The following is a 22,492-nucleotide window of genomic DNA, read 5'->3' as shown; positions in this document are numbered from 1 at the left end:
CCCAAATATGCAATTGTTACAAATTATGGCTATGATAAACATGTACAAACAAATATATTTTGGTCTATACATTATCTAAGTTTATTGTTCAGATAACTTATTAAGATGATTACAGGGTGTTGCAGTTTAAGTTTATGTTACTGAGCTTAGGTTAATATTAAACATTCGTTAGAGGCTAAAAGTTTACCTGGCCCTTCTCATACAAATGTATCTCTTTAAAAAGAATTGGGTGCATTCTGACTTCTTTTGCAGCATGTTCAAGGATACTTTCTATGATCAGGGAAGCTGGCACAGCCCCTTAATGCGGATTTAAAAGAGGGTCATATATATATATATATATATATATATATATATATATATATATATATATATATATATATATATATAATATATATATAAGTTGTATTAAATTGTTTAAAAAGAAGGGGCCTGCTTGGTCCGGCTGGTAAAGCTCATGGTTACTAAGCCAAAATGTCAAGAGTTTAAACCCAAGGAAGATAATGCATAAGGGAATACTCCAAAATCTAACAACTGCTGCCTTTTTGTTCTTGGATGAACAAAAGCTGTGAAAGCAGATGTAGAAAGAAAAGCAGGCTGAAATCTGTGTCAACCTGCCAAATGGCGCATAACTTGTTGACTCGTAATACTTAATTGTGTTGGAGTAAATCCTTTCAAACACTACAATTATGAAAAAAAGAAAAAGAGTTTTTATTTTATGGCGTGCTTTTAAACGTTCACTTTCCTAACTTTATTGACAAGAAACGTAAACAAAATACCTGGTCCACGACAAGCTTGTGCTGTGGCTTTGTTGGTGCGGACAAGTGTGGTAACAACATGCCAGTTGGGGATGTGGTAACCTGTCAATGCAGGAGTTTAAAATTTTTGTTTTATATGTAGCCGGTAATTAATAGATATCAAACATAGTCCTAAAAGATGAATAATAATGATAACTAATAATAATGCTTTATTTTTTAACATAGACAATAGTAGACACTAAGGTCATACTTTTCTCAACATTATTGTTAGCAACACCTTTGTTTGATTAGAAATGTTAATAAATACCATTTAATATAAAGTCAAAAGAAAGAAAGTAAAACATAATCGTTGTTAAAATATATGATGTAATAGAATTTACTAGATCTATATTTGAAACACTGAGTTGACTCAGTTTAGTTTTGTTTTTAACATATTTACCACCAGTTAGTTTTATTAATTATTAATTTCCATGTCATGGTTATGCAAATGTATGATATGATATTGTCCTAGAATCGTTTTATCACTTTCCATAAAACATTTCTAAATAATAATTAAAAACAATTAATTATATTAACCTTGGTCAAGTGTCTGAGGCAACCGTCCAATAATAAATGAAGGATGGAAACCACTATCTGTGTATATATCAAGATCAATCACATTCATTTTTCCTTCTCTGTTCAAGCCAGCCTATAGTGAAAGCAAGTTAAATTAACTATTTTGGGCCATCAGATGCATCTCAAAAGAAAAAAAAATTAGGAAGATAAGTTAAAATTGCAAACAAACTTTAAAGTATAGAATTTTAAATATATTTATATTTTTTTTTATTACTACCTTATATTTGGCCAAAATCGGAAACCTCCTCCCAGCTACTTTCATGTTTGTAGCCAAATCTATGCTGAAGCGGACAGGCCTGTGGGGAAAAAAAGAATTTGTATATTTGCAGCCGACAGGTGCAGAATAACCTTAAGTGCTCTCCACCTCATGGTAAAAAGTTTTTGGGGTCCCCTATAAAATGCAACACACTCACACCATATATATATATATATATATATATATATATATATATATATATATATATATATATATATATATATATATATATATATATATATATACTAGCGTGCCCGGCCCCGCGCATTGCCGCGGGGTTAGAAGAAAGTCTAACAAAATATATTAGGAGGGTTTCACCAATGTTTACGAATCCTATATTCTTAAGATGTGTGATATTGTTTTCTAAAACTTGAGTTATTAAAATGTAAACAATGCCTGTGCTTGGATCATAGTTGTCGGGGCACTGGTTTACCTACACTAATCACTCACCGAAATAGCACCGTTAATTACTCACCGCCTAAGTGTCTGGAACTTAGGGGGACGCTCTCGTGAGTCCCCGATTATACTATCGCAGGGGGGGGGGGGGGCGGCCCCTGGTTCAGTGTAATCATCGAATGTCGTGTGCCGCCTTGTCAATATTATAGGTTGCTTCTTAAAACAAACGTTGGCTCCATAGTGCTCACAGGATAGCGCAGGGCGCCAAATCGACGGGGCGCCGGTAGTTACTCCTGTTGAAGTTTTAACACCGAATACAGTAGTACCCCGTACCCGCTATGTAGGAATCCCGATTAACGGATGCCAAGTACTAACTGTCATCCAATCGCCATGAAACTTTGGGGAGTTGATGAGAATTCTCAAATTTAAAAAAAAAAACTAATTTCGTAGGGGCGGCGGTCCGGTTCATTGCGATCTGATGCCCTGGGCTATTCTGTGAGCGTTAGGGCGCCTACATTCCATTTGAAATTGCGATAGGTTATGGACACGATGGGTTACAATAGTCGTTCACTAAATCGGAGGCCCAAGCGGTAAAGTAAACGATGGCTCGCTACAGTGCTCCTCTACGTCCATGATACCTGAGTGGTCGCCGATATATATATATATATATATATATATATATATATATATATATATATATATATATATATATATATATATATATATATATATATATATGTAAGTGTGTGTGTATTTAATGAAAAGTGGTTTAACAAAAAGTAAACAAATACTAGTGAAAAGTAAACCAAGATAGGAAATCATTTGCTAACTGATGGGAATTTAGCCAGACAGTAAATACATTCTACACAGTTGTCAAATTTTGCTCATTTAATGTAAACTAGAGTGAGACATAATAATGTTATTTTAAAATGTATGCCCAAATCACCCCAACATATACATTTTCCTCTATGAACACAAGATTATCAACGTAAAATCTCAATCATTCCCAAGATAAATACTTTAATATCCAAATAACACATAATTTCTGAACTATTCTCCTGTTAATTAGACTGTGCCTAATATTCAAATCTGAGCATCACGCTACCCTTCCGTTTACCTTTTGGTGATGTAGCATGCTAAAGTTGCAGCAGCAGACATACTGCAGGAGTAGAAAAATTTGCCTCCAAATCCACCTCCAATTCTACCTGCGATCACATTGATGCTGGAATAAAAGAGTCTCTAATTACAGATTTAACTTCCGATCAGATTAGTGCTGAAATAAATCTCATTATGAAATAAACAGAAGAAATCATATATATATATATATATATATATATATATATATATATATATATATATATATATATATATATATATATATATATATATATATATATATATATATATATATATATATATATATATATATAAATTATTGTCCGCAGAGTAAGTTTTAATACATTACCTTAAAAACGTTGCTAATTATTGACATGAAAGAAATATAGTGTTAACTATCCTATCCCTTCACATGCTAAGGTCACAGAAAGAATTGAAATATACTTCAGCTGCCTAGTGGGCCGCAAGGTGTGAAAGGGAACTTTCTTTTGACTTAGACTTGACCAGGTATGGAAGTGACAAAACGTACACTTTTAATGGCTTGTCTAAGATATTAGCGTAGGTCTGAAGATCAACAAAGAAAAGACGGAAATGATGAGAATTAACAATAAACAGGAGGCTCCAGTGTCAATAGACGGAAGACAGGTAAATGATGTGCAAGAGTTTGTCTACCTTGGCAGCAAGATCAGCAAAACGGGAGGCACAGAGGAGGACATACGCGCTAGAGTTAATAAAGCCCGCTGCGCTTTCACAGTCCTGCGACCCATATGGAAAAGTTCGGCCTTCTCCATTACCACAAAAATTAGGATATTTAACTCTAATGTCAAGGCAGTTCTGCTGTATGGAGCAGAGACATGGAGAGTCTCCAAGGCAAGCACATCAAAGATACAGACCTTCATGAATAGATGCCTTAGACAGATACTGAAAATGAGATGGCAGGACAAAGTGCCGAACTTGGAACTATGGAGGAAAGCTAGGCAGGAGCCTATAGGTGTGCAAATAAGAAGGAGGAAGTGGCGCTGGGTGGGTCACACACTGCGAAAGGCTCACACAAATGTTACACGCCAAGCGCTTGAGTGGAACCCCCAGGGAAAGCGGAAGAGAGGGCGCCCAAGACAGACCTGGAGGCGGAGTCTTCTTGAAGAACTGAAGCCAATAGGGATGTCTTGGGAGATGTCAAAATTAATAGGAGGATAGGAAGAAATGGAAGGAAATGGTGGAGGCCCTATGCTCCATAAGGAGCAAAGAGGACTAAGTCAAGTAAGTCAAGTCTAAGATATTAGCAGGTAGGAAGTGACAAAACTTACACATTTAATGGCTTGTCTAAGATATTAGCAGGTAGGAAGTGACAAAACGTACACATTTAATGGCTTGTCTAAGATATTAGCAGGTAGGAAGTGACAAAACGTACACATTTAATGGCTTGTCTAAGATATTAGCAGGTAGGAAGTGACAAAACGTACACATTTAATGGCTTGTCTATGATATTAGCAGGTAGGAAGTGACAAAACGTACACATTTAATGGCTTGTCTAAGATATTAGCAGGTAGGAAGTGACAAAACGTACACATTTAATGGCTTGTCTAAGATATTAGCAGGTATGAAGTGACAAAACGTACACATTTAATGGCTTGTCTAAGATATTAGCAGGTAGGAAGTGACAAAACGTACACATTTAATGGCTTGTCTAAGATATTAGCAGGTAGGAAGTGACAAAACGTACACATTTAATGGCTTGTCTAAGATATTAGCAGGTAGGAAGTGACAAAACGTACACATTTAATGGCTTGTCTAAGATATTAGCAGGTAGGAAGTGACAAAACGTACACATTTAATGGCTTGTCTAAGATATTAGCAGGTAGGAAGTGACAAAACGGACACATTTAATGGCTTGTCTAAGATATTAGCAGGTAGGAAGTGACAAAACGTACACATTTAATGGCTTGTCTAAGATATTAGCAGGTAGGAAGTGACAAAACGTACACATTTAATGGCTTGTCTAAGATATTAGCAGGTAGGAATTGACAAAACTTTCTAATTGAATGGCTTGCCTAAGATATTAGCAGGTAGGAAGTGACAAAACTTACTAATTGAATGGCTTGTCTAAGATATTAGCAGGTAGGAGGTTACAAAACTTAAAAATTTAATGGCTTGTCTAAGATATTAGCAGGTAGGAAGTGACAAAATGTACTTATTTAATGGCTTGTCTAAGATATTAGCAGGTAGTAAGTGACAAAACTTACTAATTGAATGGCTTGCCTATTATATTAGTTGCAGCTCTATGGGTATGGGCTGCCCATTGTGTAGCAGCATAAAGGTCAATACCATCTTCAGATGGAACTGCTACAGACACCTGATGTACATTTTAAAAGAAAAAGTTGTTGAAAATAGTTTTTCCAACTTATCGATAATAACAAATAGTAGGTTGATATTAATAAATAGCTAATTGATAATACTGAGTAGTAGTAGAACTAAACTTTTTTTTTACTTCAGAAATGATTCATGGGCCCAGTTTGAGTTTAGAAAAACAGTTACATTTTCTACTTCCATAAACTTCCTCATCTCTAATTACCTTAACATAATTTAAATTTGATTCTTTTAAGCAATTTACTACTAATAATGTCTTAACTATTGGCACTAAACTACCGGATTTTCTATGTAGAAGTGATACTGTGAGCCTTCTTTGATTTCACCTGACACAACAATATCTGAGTCTTTGAAAGCATCTGAGTATATAACAACAAACATATTATTCTATTATTCACAGAAAATCCTATTAAAGAAATAAAAGGTAACGTTCTTAAATGAATGTGTTTTTTTTTTAATTTTGTATTGGTTTGTTAGAAAGAGAACATTTTACGCAAAAAAGTTCCTACCATCTGGACTGCCAATAACTTTTTCCTCTCTTGTTCCCTCATGGAACATTTTTTTCTCAATGGCTTCTTCTAGTTCTGTCACTGGTTCCTGAACATTTGTATAGGTGACCTTCACCTTCTTAGCTGCCTCATCAGCAATGCTCTGTCTCTCTGTTTATTTAAAAGGCCTCATTTTATAAATTTAGGTAGAGTTTACTAATCAAAAGATTGAAAATCTAAAAAGTGAATAGGTAAAAAAATCATATTTTTATACAGTATTTATTTTATTTTGTAAAGATTTACTAGGATAAATCATTGCAAACTAGTTTACCAGCTAGAATTAGTCCAATGGCTTGGCCGGCATAAGAGACTTCTTTTGTGATGAAAACCTTTATTGATAAAGATAAATCTGTTTTACCAGATATCAGAGTTAGACTATAAAATATGTTTAAATGATCCAGGTTGGTAAAGGACCAATCAATATTTGTTAAAATTTTTGGATATGTCAAAAATACTGTGTTTACACTTGTAACATGTTTTTCTCTTTATGTCTAAAAAATACCTGTAATAAGTTAGAATACATATTCAGCATGAAAGATATTCATATAACATTAACTTGCCATGCGTTTCTTGTCTTAGACATATTCTGTATACATGTTGCAAGTGAAACATGGTGTAACACAACGACATTTACTTGTTATATCATTTAGAATATCTGTTGTAATATATTCTAAATTATGTCTTCAAATCAGCAGGGATAGGATTTTGTAGCCTAGTTAGTATTTTAGCACTTACTTCTTCTGGGGCAGCTTCAGGAAAAATCGAACAGTCTATGAAATTGTTCTTGCCTCCCTCTGGAATATCAGCAGCACTGATGTAGCTCACAACTCCAGGGATTGCCTGCAGATTTTAAAACTATAATTAGCTTTTGTCAGAGGATGTTGAAAAAGAGGGTTTTAGAGAATAAAAAATTTGAACTTTTAAAGTTTAGTGTAGTGTCAGATTCGGAATTATGTTTAGTTTAAGCAAAGTTAGTTACATTTAGTTCTAAGCTTAATTAAACAATGAGTAATAAGAATGAGAACTCTAGATGCTTTTGAATACAGTAACTATTTTCATTAAGGTTTGATCAAACTTAGTACGAGAAATTTTGTCCACTTACCAAAGCTTCAGATGGGTCTACATGTTCAAGTGTGGCTGATCCTACTGTAGAAATTACAAAAGCTGCACAAAGTTCTCTGCGGAAACTTGGAATATCATTGGTGTAAACAGTTTCACCAGATGTCTAGTGGGATAGTTAATCGAAAAAATTACACAGATTTATAATTACTTAACAAATAAAAATAACTAGTTTATTACTAATAAAACAGATTACTTCTTACCTGTAAAGGTGCTTCCAATTTAGATAGGGCTTGCTTGATAGGGAACTCCTCTGCTTTCTCTTGGAAAGTTTGTAGCCCAAAGGACAAAGTCCTGTCCAAACTGTCAGCTCCACTTTGAACTCTCAGATCTGATGGTTTGTAGACCTCTAAAAGTGTCTGTCAGGTGTGGTATAGGCTATAGGTCAGTTTTTTAATGCTATTTAACACATTACAATGACGTGTGCATTTGTAGAAACAATATTGAAACTTTAAAACTTATGCTAGTGTAGAATTAAAAAAAAATTATAAATAAATAAATGCTTTCAAGTAAAAACAAAGATATAATCTTATCAAGGATATTCTTTGATACTAAATAGGATTTTATTCATCCAGTCAAGTTAAAAAAAAAAATAACAATAACACAATTAAGATAATTACGGGAAAAAAAAAAGAAAAGTCAAAGATTTTATGATTTTCACACACTTTATAGAGGAGATTGACAGCCAGGTCATGTCTGTATTTAGCAGACGCAGCAAGTGGATCATCTTCTGCTGGAATCAGCTCAGCAGATAAAACCTTCAATGTTTCTAAAAGAAATATTTTATTATAATATTTATTAGCTTCAACATTAAAATATCATTCAAGGTCTATTTTTTAAAACTATCATTGTTTAATAACCAGATACTTAACACACAGTTAAATAAAGAAATATATCCTTGAATAAAAGTAGCAGATAGTTTACACTCATATATTTATATAAAAATTCAACATTAATTTTTAAGTTAGAAATTTAAATTACTTACAAAAGGAATGAACAGATCTTTACCTGAAATAACTTTGTCATCGAGTTGCTTCCCTTTAATAAACGCTTCTGCTTTAGAAGCATGAATCTAAAATACAAATTATGTCTAAACGATGACTTAATAAACATATTTTAATTATTTTGACAAGTGGTGTAGTCAGGCCAGTCGTTACATTGTGTTATAACGCTGAAGTAGCCTACATCTCTAACCTCTCAGGGTAATGATCTAATGGTAAACTTAGGGATGAATATTTTATATTTTAGCTTGAGGAAAACTTCCTGTGCTCATTGATGTATTTTAATGTAATTAGTTGTTTATTAGGGATGAATAGAACTGTTTTAGCTTGATGAAAACTTCCGGTGCTGTATTTTAATGTAATTAGTTGTTTATTTATATGGGGGAAATCCTTGCTCAGTTAATTTTTTTGCAGGTTTTGCTTTTGTTTATATCCTGCAGAGAGTATCACATGGTACAGCCTCTACCTTCCTCTCTCTTATCCAAACTGAACCTAACGTCTGTCAAGTTAAAGCTAATGAAAACATACTAAATTCATTTATCTTTTGCAGCAAAATGCAGCTATAAGTTGGGTGGCATTCTATTGTTTATTTTAAAGTAAAATAGTAATTTGGTTGCTAATTAAATGGGTTTAGGTGATTATGGGCTAGTTGCAAACACCCAAACGGTTAACCTAAAATATTTAGGATGATCAAGCCAAGGAACCATTACTCTTGACGTGCATGTGGACGCTAGACACGATTCCGTTGACTATTGGGAGACGTTATAGCCCCGACCAGATCGTTAGACGAGAGGCAGCATGGAGTCCTAAAGTGGTCAGTGTTCAGGCGTGAAACGCACGAGTGCATATTGAGCAGGCGTTATCTCGAACGTCGATTGACGGTACATAGCCTGACTCGGAAACTTGGACTAGCGTCAGTTGACAGGCGCTGATTGATGAGAAACACCTGTTCCTTGGTCGGCGGTGGGTGAGGTAGCCCACTGGTATATAGTAGGAAGGGTGGCTTAAGGTTCGAGAAACTACAGTATAATCCTTGGATGGTGGCAGACCTAAGGCTGGCCGTGAAGGCTGGATTATTGACCAAGCTGATGTCTTGTTCCCATTAGTCTGACAACGTGTTCCCGTGGCCCGATGTCTTGTTAATATGGCTTGATGTTTGCATCCGTAGCCTAATGCTTTATTCCTGTGGCCTGTTGTCTTGTTCTCGTGGCCAGATAATTGTACCCATGGCCAGATATCTTGCGTACATACAGGTGTGGTACTCACTTAGATTCCCTATATATGTTCTATTTCAAAACAATGAATTAATGTTAGTAGCCAAGGTGAAAAATTTCTCATTTGAATGTAAGTTTAATTTTTTTGTCATGTGGCTTGTATTACAATTTCAAGGGATGTTTCATTGAATATGAAAGATGAGTCATGTCTTATTTGTATTGTTTTCATAAACCAATGTGACGTCTAATAAATGTAAATAAATGTATTGGGCTGTGTGTTTGAATATTAGTTTAGCACCAGTGTTTGATAGACATCTAGAAATTAGTTTGCACAGGTTTGGTAAACCTCCTTGTTCCAACAAGGATGCACTGATGGGTGACCATAACCAGAGTTTCTTCCAGGCATCTCTTCGGGGGGGCGAAGCCCCCCCGAAAATTTTTTACCGCCCCCCGAACGAAATGAAATTTATATAATTTATATAGAAAATATATACTTTTAACAGTGTCCGCCCCCCCGGAGAAAGTTTACCGCCCCCCCGAAGATTTCAAGTGCCCCCCCGGAGAAAAAAGTCTGGAAGAAACACTGACCATAACCATCACCAGCAACCCAACCTAATCCCTTACCTTGGTACAACCCCATCCCTCCCCTAACATATAGGATAATCTCAAACCAATGATCTCACAAACATACACTTTTGTAAGTTCTAACAATATTTCTTAATCATGTTAGTGCTGTGATTAAGCAAAGCTTACCAATTTTTTGCTGATACCTCCATAAACAAAAGATGGAGTTCCTGTTACCATTTTCCCCTCAACTCCAAGCTTAAATGCAGCGTTTACATATGCATGAGCATTCTGTTAATATAATAATATATTAATATAAATATCAAAAACCTACATATAGTTTAATAGTTATAAATATATAGATATTTTTAAAAACTAGTCTAAATTAATAATATATTCTGCCACATATTTTGTAGGCCTACATGGTAATTTTTAAAAATTTGATAATACTAAATTTCAGAAATGACAGTGCTCTAACAAGCTACAGGACATTCTATAAACAAAAAGCTAAACTCTCTTAAAGGATAGATATTGTTCATGTAACAGGCCGTACATAATCAGTTATTCCAATTTTGCGAATTCGTTTGACCTGTCTTTCTCTAAATCTCTCAGTGTAGGTTTTGCTTTAGCTTATCTTTAACTTATACAGTATGCCATGATTGGTTATTTCAAACATGATTTTGTAGCTACAAAAAAAAAAAAAAAAAAAAAAAAAAAAAAGTTTTTTTTCAGTAGACTACCTGCCATCTTGGAGTAATTTTAAAAGAACGGAAGACTTCAGACTGTTTGAAGCTTGGGAGTTGAAGAAAAGCTATGACTTTTTGCTTCATGTCCACTTTGTGTAGGAAGTCCAACAGGTTGTATTTTTTTGTGCTGCCATCTTTAGCATCTTGAAAAATTAAATCATTGATATTAATTTTCTTATATCGACACTCTCAAAAAAATTACTAATAAAATTTAAATAGAGAAAATGAACAGGTATATTTTTTCATAACACTAACAATTTAACTAAGGATGAATGTGAGATGATGTTATAATTAATAGAAAATAAGCCTCGTTGAAATGAGGGTATCAGTAAAAAAAACTTACCAAAGATACCAACAATGGCTTCCATGGCTTCGGTCAAAGTGAAAAGATCTGATGGAAAATCAGGATGGTTTTTCTTTATCATTAAATTTCCTGCAATGCAACCAGCCTGCAAAGTTAAAGCCAAGTAAAATTAATAAATCAACAATAAGGGAGCTACTCTGATGTAACAGGTCTTAAATATTAGCTAGCTAAATATTTCTAATAATTAAAACCAATCAGAAGCTGCCTTACATTTCTAACCAGCACACTGGCAATGACTTTGAGATGACGAATGACTGCAGTGAAGTAGGAGAAGCCAGCCTTGTGTTGCAGCTCCTTCAGATGGTCCTTCAGCTTAGAGAGTGTGGTGTTGCCACCAAACACAACACTGTCTGTGTTTTCCTGTAAGGAGTTTTACATCAGTGGGGAACAAAATTTTTACTACCATGGATAAAAATTAATGTAAGTGAGAACATAAACTTGTCAGACCTTAATGTATTTCATATAAAAAAGTAATCTCCAATAAAAACCAGTTTGCATGTTTTTAAATTATTAAAACTGAAAATTGTGTCTATTAAACTCTTTAGAAATAAACATATGACCCAGATAAAGTGGCTAGACTGAGTCGGGGTGCAATCTAACACAATTAACATTTTCTTTTTACTTTAAAATAGTTTTTTTCAAAAAAGATTTTAAAATTGTGCTGCATATAGATATATTTTTGGTTATTCTCCTGCGCATCTTGCTTAATAATTTTATTACAATTTTACATTAATTCAGTTTAGAAAGATTTAACACATTATTCACTTAAATGAAATAAGAAAATTAAAATTAAAAGCATGTAAATAAAAACAATTACTGTAAACAGGTAGAGCTCCTTCACCCCATGAAGATCAATATAAACCTGATAGGGTCCTTCATTCTTAAATATTCCTGGAGACAAAAGACAAGTTCATACAATGTTAACAATAATAACAAAATAAATATTTCTTTTTTTGTAGCTCATCTTTTTAATAATTTATATTTCTAATCAGTATTAAACTAGCACAATTAAAACAAAATGTTCATAAGTACTCTCTCCTTTACCTTTTTCTTTATTCACCTGTCCTGACAACGAGATAATGAATCGGCCTTTGAATCGGAATTAACCTTGATCTACACTTAGTTACTGCACTTTGATACTAAATATAGTCGTAGTCATACCCCTAAGCCTTGCACATAAGCCCAAACTTGACAAAAGTCGCATTAAGAGTTACTTTCGGGCGACTTTATGGTAGGGGGACGACGGGGCCCCCCGAAACCTTTAAAGAAATGTAATTTATATAGAAAATATACTTTTACCAGTGTCCGCCGTTCGCCCTCCTCACTGGCCGCTAAACCTCAATCATGCAGATAGTGTTTCTTTCAGATTTTTTTCTCTTTTCCGGGAAAGGAGGGGGGAGGGGATTATACATTAGGGGGGGGGGGAGCGGGCGGTAGATGTGTGGCTGACACTAGTAAAAGTGTATATTTTCTATATACATTGTATTTTGTTCAGGGGTGGGGGTAGCTGGAAGAGGGGGCGGTAGATGTTCTTCTGCGGGGGGGGGGGGGGGGGCGCTCTGAGGCCCGTTGAGGGAGAAATACAACGGGCGCTAGGTTGAAAGTGTTGTCTTTTTCTCTATACCAAAATCGAAACCAAAATCACTACCTCAACTTCAAATTTAACCGGAAACGAACAATGTCATTGAATACGGATTTGTTTCCAGAATCGGCACTTACTTACTGGCAACTTTATCTATCCACCAGATAAAGGATTTGCGATAGGTTTATACAATTATTTGAATTAAAGATACGCACGAACAATTATCTTGTAAAGAAGTTTATATTATGTATTTCTTTACTCTTTGGCAAGTATTCCGCGTTGACAACTTTTATTTGTTTGTTTGTTATTACATGAATCTTTGAAGATTTAATAAATGTAGATCAATAGTATGAAAACCACATTGCCTTTTCCGCCATTTTGAATACTATTTTTTTGGTAATGTTTTGTTAGTTTATGAATGACTATCTTTTAAGCCATCTGTCCGCCTACACATTCTGCTTACCACACAGTTGTGAGACGTGTCCTGTCAGCAACTGTCTGCCCCCAATAGTTCGACATGTTGCCTAACGAAGCAATTATTTGCATTCTAATAAAATGCCTGTATGGTGACTTGCATAATTCATGCCAGTCATGTATTCAAATGACTGTATGTTCACTCGGCCAGTTGGTGCATTTATCATAATCTTTACACATGCATAACCATTTCCAATTCCATTATTGTCGCATCGTGTGCGTTTATAGCAACATACATTTCCCTGGTAGATCGTGTATGTTCATAACACCATACATTTACCTGGCAGATTGAGTGCGTTTATGACACCATACATTTAGCTGGTAGATCCGGTTCGTTTATAACGCCATACATTTACCAAAAAATTTCAAAACGTTTAAGGAAACCTTGTTTCTCAAACTTTATTCCCCCCTTGTGAGAATCTCTGCTTAACTCTGTCATTAGTAAGCTGTTAAATTGTATTTCGTTGGGGGGCGGGAGGGGACTCTGTCCCCCTACCCAAAAAGATGCCTAAAAGAAATTCTGCACGTAGACGCGTTTTAAAATTATACTAATAAATGAGGTGGTAATATTAGTGGCCTTATTATCAAGCATCGATGACGTCATTATTATTGTGTAATTTTTTGGGCAATGGCTTTTTAATTCTATGTCTACTCAAGAATCAATGACGTCATATGTTTGTGTGTACTATTCCGGCTTTAGAATATATCCTATATGTTCTTTGTGACGTGGCATCTCGTTTTCCGTTTGACTGTGAAAGTTTTTACTTTCCTTGTCTTTTCTCTATAGCTTTCCCAATAGATAGATCGAGTGACAGTGTGACACACAGAATAGTGAAACTATTATTATACGAGAAAAATGGCCCGTTTAGGAAGGATACAACGGGCGCTAGGCTGATAGTGCTGTCTCTTTTCTCTAAACTAAAACCACACACCCCCCCCCCCCCCACACACACCACCCCCCCCACCCCCCAAAAAAAACATGTCTACCGTCCCATTAACGAAATATAATTATATACTTTTTCCAGGTTCCGCCCCCTCCCCGAAAATTCTACCCCCGCCCCCGAAAATTTCAAGTACCCCCCACCCCTCTCCGGGGAGGAAAAAGTCTGAAAGAAACACTGGTGTCGCGCTTAGCCACTACCCGAAGAATTGCATTAAAGAAATTGCAAGAAAACCACTTTTTAGATTAGAAAAATTAATTTGGCGGTAATTTTATTATAGAGTATCGATGAAGAAATTTCTTTTGAGTTGGGGAGGGGGGCTCAGACGTTCTTAAGCGGGGATGGGGCTTCGCCCCTACCCGAAGAATTGTATGCAAGAAACACAGCAAACCATTTAGATTAGACAAAATTGCCTTTTTATTCAATGTTTACTCGAGAATCAATGACATCATATTACTGTGTGCACTCCGGCTTGAGATTATTTTCTACTCTATGCTAAATGTGACGACGTCATACTTCGTTTTCCGAATTACTATGCATGTTTTTAATTTGCTTTTGTTTTCTCTAGAGCGTTCTTGTCAGATACATAGATACACAGATACACAGACAGCAAAACTATTATTATAGATACGAGAAAAATGGCCCGTTGAGGAAGGATACACCGGGCGCTAGGCTGATAGTGCTGTCTCTTTTCTCTAAACTAAAACCACCCCACCCCCCACACACCCCCCACCCCCCCCCCACCCCCCCACACACCCCCCCACCCCCCCCCCCACCCCCCACCCCCCCCCCCCACACCCCCCCACCCCCACACCCCAAAAAACATGTATACCGTCCCATTCAACGAAATATAATTATATACTTTTTCCAGTGTCCGAAAATTCTACCCCCGCCCCCGAAAATTTCAAGTACCCCCCACCCCTCTCCGGGGAGGAAAAAGTCTGAAAGAAACACTGGTCGCATTTGTAGATCATACAAACTAAAGGAAGAATCTGGGCGGGGTTCCGCCCCTACCGGAAGAGAGGAAAAAGTCTGAAAGAAACACTGGTGTCGCGCTTAGCCACTACGCGAAGAATTGCATTAAATAAATTGCAAGAAAACCACTTTTTAGATTAGACACATTAATTAGGCGGTAATTTTATTATAGAGTATCGATGAGGAAATTTCGTTTGAGTTGGGGAGGGGGGGGCTCAGACGTTCTTACGCGGGGGTGGGGCTTCGCCCCTACCCGAAGCACTGTATGAAAGAAACTCTTCACGCAAACCACTTAGATTAGACAAAATTGCCTTTTTATTTAATGTTTACTCGAGAACCAATGACGTCATATTACTGTGTGCACTCTTTGGCTTGATATTATTTTCTACTATACGACGTCATACTTCGTTTTCGTTTCACTGTGCAAGTTTTTAATTTCCTTGTGTTTTCTCTAGAGCGTTCTTGTCAGATAGACAGACAGAGCGAAACTATTTGTATTAATATTGTAATTTTAGACAGCAAAATTTACTGCAAGACCAGAAACCACTAAATGTATATTTCTTGATTAAGCTTTCATTTTTTTAAACAACCAATCATGTTGAGATTACAATTAGACAAATTATTTCTAAACAATAGCCAAAACAAATTACCTGCAGATGTGTTGCCAAACAAAAGTTTTGTGCTCCTGGTGCTATTTTCTATGAGAAGTTTCCCAAGCTCTTGCAGGTTGTTTGGTCTGTACCATTTGCTTTCATGCAAGTCAAGGGATAAGCCATGAGAACATCCTTCTTGCTTCCCTTTGCAAACCTCTCCAGTTTTGGGACACAGACGTTTATTAAGATCCTGTAAGACAGTAAAAATTGTATGAAAGTTTATTAAATAGGAGTTTATTCAAGTGCTAATTTTGACTGTAAATCAATATATCAAATTATACCGTAAACTTGCATTTTTATATTCATCACATGTATTTAGTTATAATTTATATTGATATAAATTTTGTGTTATGGATTATGGAAACATGATTGTCTTGCCCTTGTTTGTCTTGTTATCTCAGTCTAATACTATTTCATTAAACAAAGCTCTAAAACGTATAACATTTGATTTCATTACCAAATTAAGTTTCCACAAGTTTTGCAGAAAAAAAAACCAATGGAATCCACTGACCTCAATGTCGACACACTTGGCTCCAGGAATAGTGGAGTCTGTAGCAAAAGACTTCATGGCGTCCAGGATTGACCTGTAGCCTGTACACCTGCACACGTGACCATCAAATGAGTCTTCTATCTCCTGCTGGCTCAGCTGGGGCTTCTGGTGGAGTAGTCTGGTTAGAAAATAGTTTCATTGGTTTTATTTTTATTGTAGTTTAAGTTTTTTATATCACTGAGTAGTCTGGTTAGAAAATAGTTTTATTGGTTTTATTTCAGTTTAAATTTTATATCAAAGAGTAGGCTGGTTAGAAAATAGTTTTCATTGGTTTTATTTCAGTTTACATTTTTATATCATTGAGTAGTCTGGTTAGACAATAGTTTCATTGGTTTTATTTTAGTTTAAATTTTATATCAATGAGTAGTCTGGTTAGAAAATAGTTTCATTGGTTTTATTTCAGGTTAAATTTTTATATCTATGAGTATTCTGGTTAGAAAATAGTTTTATAGGTTTTATTTCAGTTTACACTTTATGTCAATGAGTAGTCTGGTTAGAAAATAGTTTCATTGGTTTTATATCAGGTTAAATTTTATTTCAATGAGTAGGCTGACACAAAGCTAAGGTAAGTTGATCAAGTTTTACAATAGGCTTTTTGAAAAAAATCAGATATATTGTTCTTTGTTTATTAAATTAATTTCCTTATGAGAAAGACATGTAGATCTAGCTATGACTGAAGGCAGAAACGTCAACCTCAAACTGTAACATTTTTTTTCAATGGGGCTGGAAGTCTATATTAAATTATTCCCTAACAAATTGGCCAGTGTGTATTTGATTGAAAAAAATTTGTTTTTGACTCACCCATACATGGACATGACAAAACCAGGAGTACAGTAGCCACACTGAGTACCGTTATGCTGGGCAATCCTCTCCTGGATTGGGTGGAATCCATCTTTTTGACTGCCTATACCTTCAACAGTGGTGATCTGCCAGCCGTCTACACTGTACAGGGGGCAGAGACACTGGCAGGGGAGGTGATGCATTAAATAACACTGGCAAAAATAACTGCTAGCAAGGAGGTAATTCAAGATAAATGAGCGATATAATTTGTTAAATAAAATTTAAAACATACTAAAGCAATGACTCAATACATTCTAATAAAAATATAATAAACTAATTTAATAAGCAAAAACTATTCATTATTTTAAAAACAAACAGAAATTGTATTTATAGAAAAATGAAAATCTTACAATAAAATCTAATCAAACAAAACACGTTTTGTTTGAATTACTCACGGAGTTAATGCTCATGGTCTCTGCCTTATCTCCCCCTGGGGCGTAGGTCACGGTCACTGCACAACATCCACATCCGGCCTCCTTGCACATGATTTTCGTCCCCTTAAGTCCAGCAACATCTCTGATGTAATCATTTAGTGATGTGGTGGGTGGATACTTATCATACACTGAAATATATCATTTAATGATGTGGTGGGTGGATACTTATCATACACTGAAAGATATCATTTAGTAATGTAGTGGGTGGATACTTATCATACACTGAAAGATATCATTTAGTGATGTAGTGGGTGGATACTTATCATACACTTAAAGATATCATATAGTGATGTGCTATGTGGATACTTATAATACACTGAAAGATATAATTTAGTGATGTGGTGGGTGGATACTTATCATACACTGAAAAATATTATTTAGTGATGTGGTGGGTGGATACTTATCATACACTGAAAGATATCATTTAGTGATGTGGTGGGTGGATACTTATCATACACTGAAAGATATAATTTAGTGGTGTGGTGGGTGGGTACTTATCATACACTGAAATATATCATTTAGTAGTGTGGTGGGTGGATACTTATCATACACTGGTATATCATTTTTCGATGTGCTGGGTGGATATTTATCATACACTGATATATCATTTAGTTGTGTGATGATACACCTTTAATTTAAACGGAAATTTTGTGACCAGTATTTACTGACGGAAAAATATAGTAATTGTTTCGTGTATTTTGTGTACCGAATAACCGAATATGCCTAAACTAGAAGGAACAAAATAGCTAGCATAATTGGAAAACATTTCCATTCATCTTCAGCAACAAATTGTTGAGTCAAAGGGGTGAGGGGGGGGGGGGAGAGAAAGGGAGTGGGGGAGCACGGATAAAGATGAAATCCTCAAATGAAAATAACGATGAGATGGCTAAATATTTTCGAATCGGATGACGAGCGCATCAAGATAGACACATGGAAAAAATGAAAAAAAAAAACAACAACAAGAGACCGTTAAAGAAAATGCTTGATGTGACCTAGAGGGGGGGACACAAGAGTCATGTAGGGTTTGGGGGGGGGGGGGGGGGGGGAATTACAGAAAATATCTTAGAATAGAGTTACTAGTAGAGTTTTAGACAAGTCTTAAGGGTGGTGGAGTAGTTGAGTACGTCCGCCGCCTTCACCTCCCTCGGAGGAAATAGAAAAATATATTAAAAATATATTCTTTAAGCAGCAATCGCTCACCTCCAACCCCCTGTAACTTTCAAGTGTCGTCCCCCCGGGAATTACAAATTACCCCCCTCCTCACCGGAGAAAAGAAATGCCTGAAAGAAATTCTGGTTGCTAAGAACGCGGCGGCATGTTAATAGACAAATAATGTGTGAGGAATACGAATTTATAAGGGTTACCCAGGGTTACCGCGCTGGGTACAGTGACGCCACTGTATTCGATAAAATTGGACTCAACCTTCTTTAAAATTTATCCATTTGGGTTCATCCATAAATGACGTTACGCTTTTTTGGATGATTTACCTCCCCCCACCTCCCCTCCGTCACACATCGTCACAAAAAGCCAGACCCCACCCCCTAAAATGACGTCACACCTCAGCCTACAACCCCCCCTCAAAATTACAGTTGAATTTTTTTTAAAACATCGATATTTTTCAAAATCTTGTCTGAACTCTATCAAAATAAAGTCTTTTAATCAAATCCTATTACAATTTATTAAAACAGTTTTCTAAAACGCGAAATAACGTCTAAAATTCGTTTTCTAACATTGCTTTTTTATAATGCAAAATTGTGACGTCGCACCATCTGAACCCCCCCCCCCTCTCCCCATAATCACACACCGTCACAAAAATTACGGACCCCCCCCTTCCCCCTACGAGTGTGACGTCATTTATGGACGACCCCTTTCGCCTAACAAATACCATATTAACATCTCACTATTCGGCCAGCTGTCTTTGTTGAAACCAGAACAATTGTTTGCATACCAAAATCATCATATACACACCAACTACTGCCAGCAACCTGCTTCACACTAACTACATGATCCACGTCACCCTTCCAATACTTACCAACATGCTTCTCGCCATTAATTGTAAACTGTATGTTGTAGGCGTCACCCGGCCTGTAGATAAAGTTAGTAAAATATCTAATATATTGTGTGAAATATAGTAGCATCCAATATAAAATATAACAGAAGCGATGAATATTAGATAAAATACTTGTATTTTTCTATCAATGAAAACTTATTCCTTTAATACACTGCACAATGCACCTTAATGAACTCATGCATTAGTCTCTCTAGTTTTTTAATCCACGTACATTGGTTTATAGCGTTTTAAAATGTTTTCTTTCACGTGTGACAACTCATATGTATGTGAAATTTACGGGGAAAAGGCAGTTTTGGGGCACTAAAAATTGGGGGCCATGGGCTGCTGCTGTAACAGCCCCTCCCTTAATCCGCTACTGCTTCAAGTTATAAGCTATGTTATACTGCTACATCAAGCTATAAGCTGTTTTATACTGCTATCTACTAGCTAAAAACTGTTTTTATACAGCTAACTACCAGCTAGAATCTGAAGGACGGTGGAAGGAGAGGCAAGGCTTGTCGGGCTTTCGAGGGCGCAAATAAAGAGCTGCCTAAAACCGAGTCCAGTGGAGAGGTGTGTCTGCAGTCCTTTCCTCCTCACTAGGCCACAAAGGAATAAATCGAGTCATAAGCTAGAAAGACGCTAGCTTTAAACAGCACCCTCTTGTGCAATGACATTTTTTTAAAAATGATTAACTGCAAGGGTTTATTCGGTCTCCGCCGTCACATGATCTCTTTGTTTACTTAAAAAAATCAATCAGTTTAGACCAGGTAGGCACTAACAGAAATCTGCCGCGTCTGACAACATCACGGGCTGGAGCCGTCGAACCTGGGCGCGGTAAAAATTTGAACAATGCCAAACTGTTACATTAAGCAATGAGAATCATTAACTTCTAGTCTGTATTTCTTTTTGGCATCTTTTCCTGGGGTGGGGCACCGCCCTCACCCTCTCAATGAAGTAGGATATTTAGAAAATATATTATTTTAACATTGCCTCCACCCCACCATTCAAATAACATTTCAAACAAATCCCGCACGTTTGGGGTCAGCGGGTGAGGGAGGGGGTGGGGGGACACAATCAAATCTCACACGCTGGGTAAGCGAGGGTGACAAGAATCCAAATGAATTCTCTGGCTTCTCAGCTCAGAATTATTTGATGGTGCTGTCGTTTAGGGGATTGAGGGTGGGTGGATGGATGGAGATTACATGAACTGTATATAAATAGCACAACCTTGAACGTAGAGTAGGTTATCGTAAACTCTTTCACGACAAGGAGTTAAATATGTAGTGTTAAATGCTATCATGACTTAACACTGTGGTCACTGGCATTGCCGCCCCCCGCCCCCCTCCCCCTTCACGGGCGGAGTCTTCCACTACTGAATTGGATGGAGGGCTTCTATGAGGTTTAACTTGGTGTGTACATGTGTACATGTGCACATGATATAGCATGATAGTAACTGTCAAAGGAGAGCTTTTTGTTTTCAATCAACACAAACAACAAACTGACAGGAGTTGACTGACAAGGGACAGATTACTCTTAGATCTACTTCACACATGACACACAGTCAAAAGTTTAGATATTGCCTAGAGATACGTTTAATTGTTGTTTTTTTTTTTTGTTGGCTTAAGCCTTCATCTATCACGGTTTTGGTCTTGTTAGGTGTCATCCATAAATGACGTCACGCTTTTTGAACGATTTTTACCAGCCGCCCCCCCCCTGAAATGACGTCACACCTCAACCTACAACACCCCTCAAAATTGCAGTTGAATTTTTCTTAAAAAATACAAAATTTTGTCTGAACTATGTCAACATAGAGTATTCCTATTACAATTCCCTATTACAATTTATTTAAACAGATTTCTAAAACGTGAAGTAACAGGTAAAGTTCGTTTTTTTTTGTAGTGAAAAAGTGCGACGTCACATCATCTGAACACCCCTCCCCCTCCCCCTCATCACACACCTTTACAAAATTTACGGACCCCCCTCCCCTTACAAGTGTGACGTCATTAATGGACGACTCCTGAAAGAAGGCTCAAGCCTAAGTCTTCCCTTCGCTTACAATTGGGTGATTTCCAATCAAGCATTGACATAGCTCGCAGAATTGAGGATTTAAAAAAAACGACTAGCTTTAAATACAGTGTAACACCATAGGTCATCCATAAATAACGTCACGCTTTTTTTTGACGATTTTTACCTCCCCCCCCTCCCCCTCCGTCACACGTCGTCACAAAAAAGCCAGACCCCCCCCCCCCCTAAAATGACGTCACACCTCAACCTACAACCCCCCTCAAAATTGAAGTTGAATTTTTTTAAAACATCGATATTTTTCCAAAATCTTGTCTAAACTGTTACAATTTATTAAAACAGTTATCTAAAACGCGAAATAACGTCTAAAATTCGTTTTTCTAACATTGCATTTTTATAATGCGAAAATGTGACGTCGCAACATCTGAACTCCCCCCCCTCATCACACATCGTCACAAAATTACGGACCCCCCTCCCCCTTACGAGTGTGACGTCATTTATTGATGACCCGATAGTAGTCCCTGAGTAGCAATGTGATGGCAAATATTCTATCGCTTATTGATTAGCCATACGCAATATATTTCAAAAACTAGACTGAATAAAATCTAATGGTAGTAGTTTTGACAACTGACATTAACCTAGCTGTAACCGTAACAAGTTAACATAACACTCGGAAGGGTTAAAACAACAGGACTCGACGATTCTATCAATGTCAACAAGTGTCTGTGGCAAATTGAAAAGAAACATAAACGCGCACGACGCCGAACGAAAGTAAAATTCACTATAGCATGAAAAACTTACCTCGCAAACATGGTAGCTGACATTGTACGTGTGCTGGCTGGTTACACCTTGTGAACTGCTGCACGCTGTATATTTAGTTCACCCACCGCGCACATAGGATGGCGTG

General features: G+C 36.5%; 2 protein-coding genes across 2 annotated transcripts in view; both read right to left on the bottom strand.

Moving 5' to 3' along the window:
• LOC131954774 (uncharacterized) overlaps positions 1 to 5,859 on the bottom strand; it is a 13,641-nt gene extending 7,782 nt beyond the window's left edge. Inside the window, exons 1-7 of the mRNA XM_059318536.1 lie at positions 5,785 to 5,859; positions 5,382 to 5,491; positions 3,140 to 3,244; positions 1,588 to 1,666; positions 1,332 to 1,443; positions 777 to 857; positions 188 to 297 (exon numbers count right to left, since the gene is read on the bottom strand). Coding sequence (XP_059174519.1) covers positions 188 to 297; positions 777 to 857; positions 1,332 to 1,443; positions 1,588 to 1,666; positions 3,140 to 3,180 — 423 coding nt within the window. The 5' untranslated portion in view covers positions 3,181 to 3,244; positions 5,382 to 5,491; positions 5,785 to 5,859. The remainder of the gene's footprint in view (positions 1 to 187; positions 298 to 776; positions 858 to 1,331; positions 1,444 to 1,587; positions 1,667 to 3,139; positions 3,245 to 5,381; positions 5,492 to 5,784) is intronic.
• LOC131954781 (uncharacterized) lies at positions 5,381 to 22,492 on the bottom strand. The gene is made up of 20 exons (XM_059318543.1): positions 22,387 to 22,492; positions 19,543 to 19,595; positions 17,472 to 17,638; positions 17,038 to 17,198; positions 16,198 to 16,354; positions 15,684 to 15,876; positions 11,879 to 11,952; positions 11,272 to 11,421; positions 11,041 to 11,146; positions 10,692 to 10,840; positions 10,141 to 10,242; positions 8,181 to 8,244; positions 7,838 to 7,941; positions 7,376 to 7,531; positions 7,156 to 7,278; positions 6,789 to 6,893; positions 6,325 to 6,382; positions 6,015 to 6,164; positions 5,785 to 5,864; positions 5,381 to 5,491 (listed from the first exon to the last, which is right to left on the bottom strand). The coding sequence occupies exons 1-20, from the start codon at positions 22,407 to 22,409 to the stop codon at positions 5,381 to 5,383; spliced, it is 2,286 nt and encodes a 761-aa protein (XP_059174526.1). The 5' UTR covers positions 22,410 to 22,492.

Source organism: Physella acuta, unplaced genomic scaffold, assembly GCF_028476545.2.
Source record: "Physella acuta isolate Inbredline_101_S28 unplaced genomic scaffold, ASM2847654v3 ptg001028l, whole genome shotgun sequence".
Taxonomy (NCBI): Eukaryota; Metazoa; Mollusca; class Gastropoda; family Physidae; genus Physella; species Physella acuta.
This window is presented reverse-complemented; position numbering and strand designations above follow the sequence as displayed.

Bases quoted from the DNA above. Each gene is read 5' to 3' on its own strand.
- LOC131954781 (XM_059318543.1), bottom strand. From the start codon at position 22,409: ATGTCAGCTACCATGTTTGCGAG. The intron at 11,422-11,878 runs GTAATTGTTTTT...AACTCCTTACAG, and splicing joins AGGAGCTCTACCTGTTTACA to GAAAACACAGACAGTGTTGT. The intron at 5,865-6,014 runs GTAGGAACTTTT...TTATATACTCAG, and splicing joins AGTTATTGGCAGTCCAGATG to ATGCTTTCAAAGACTCAGAT.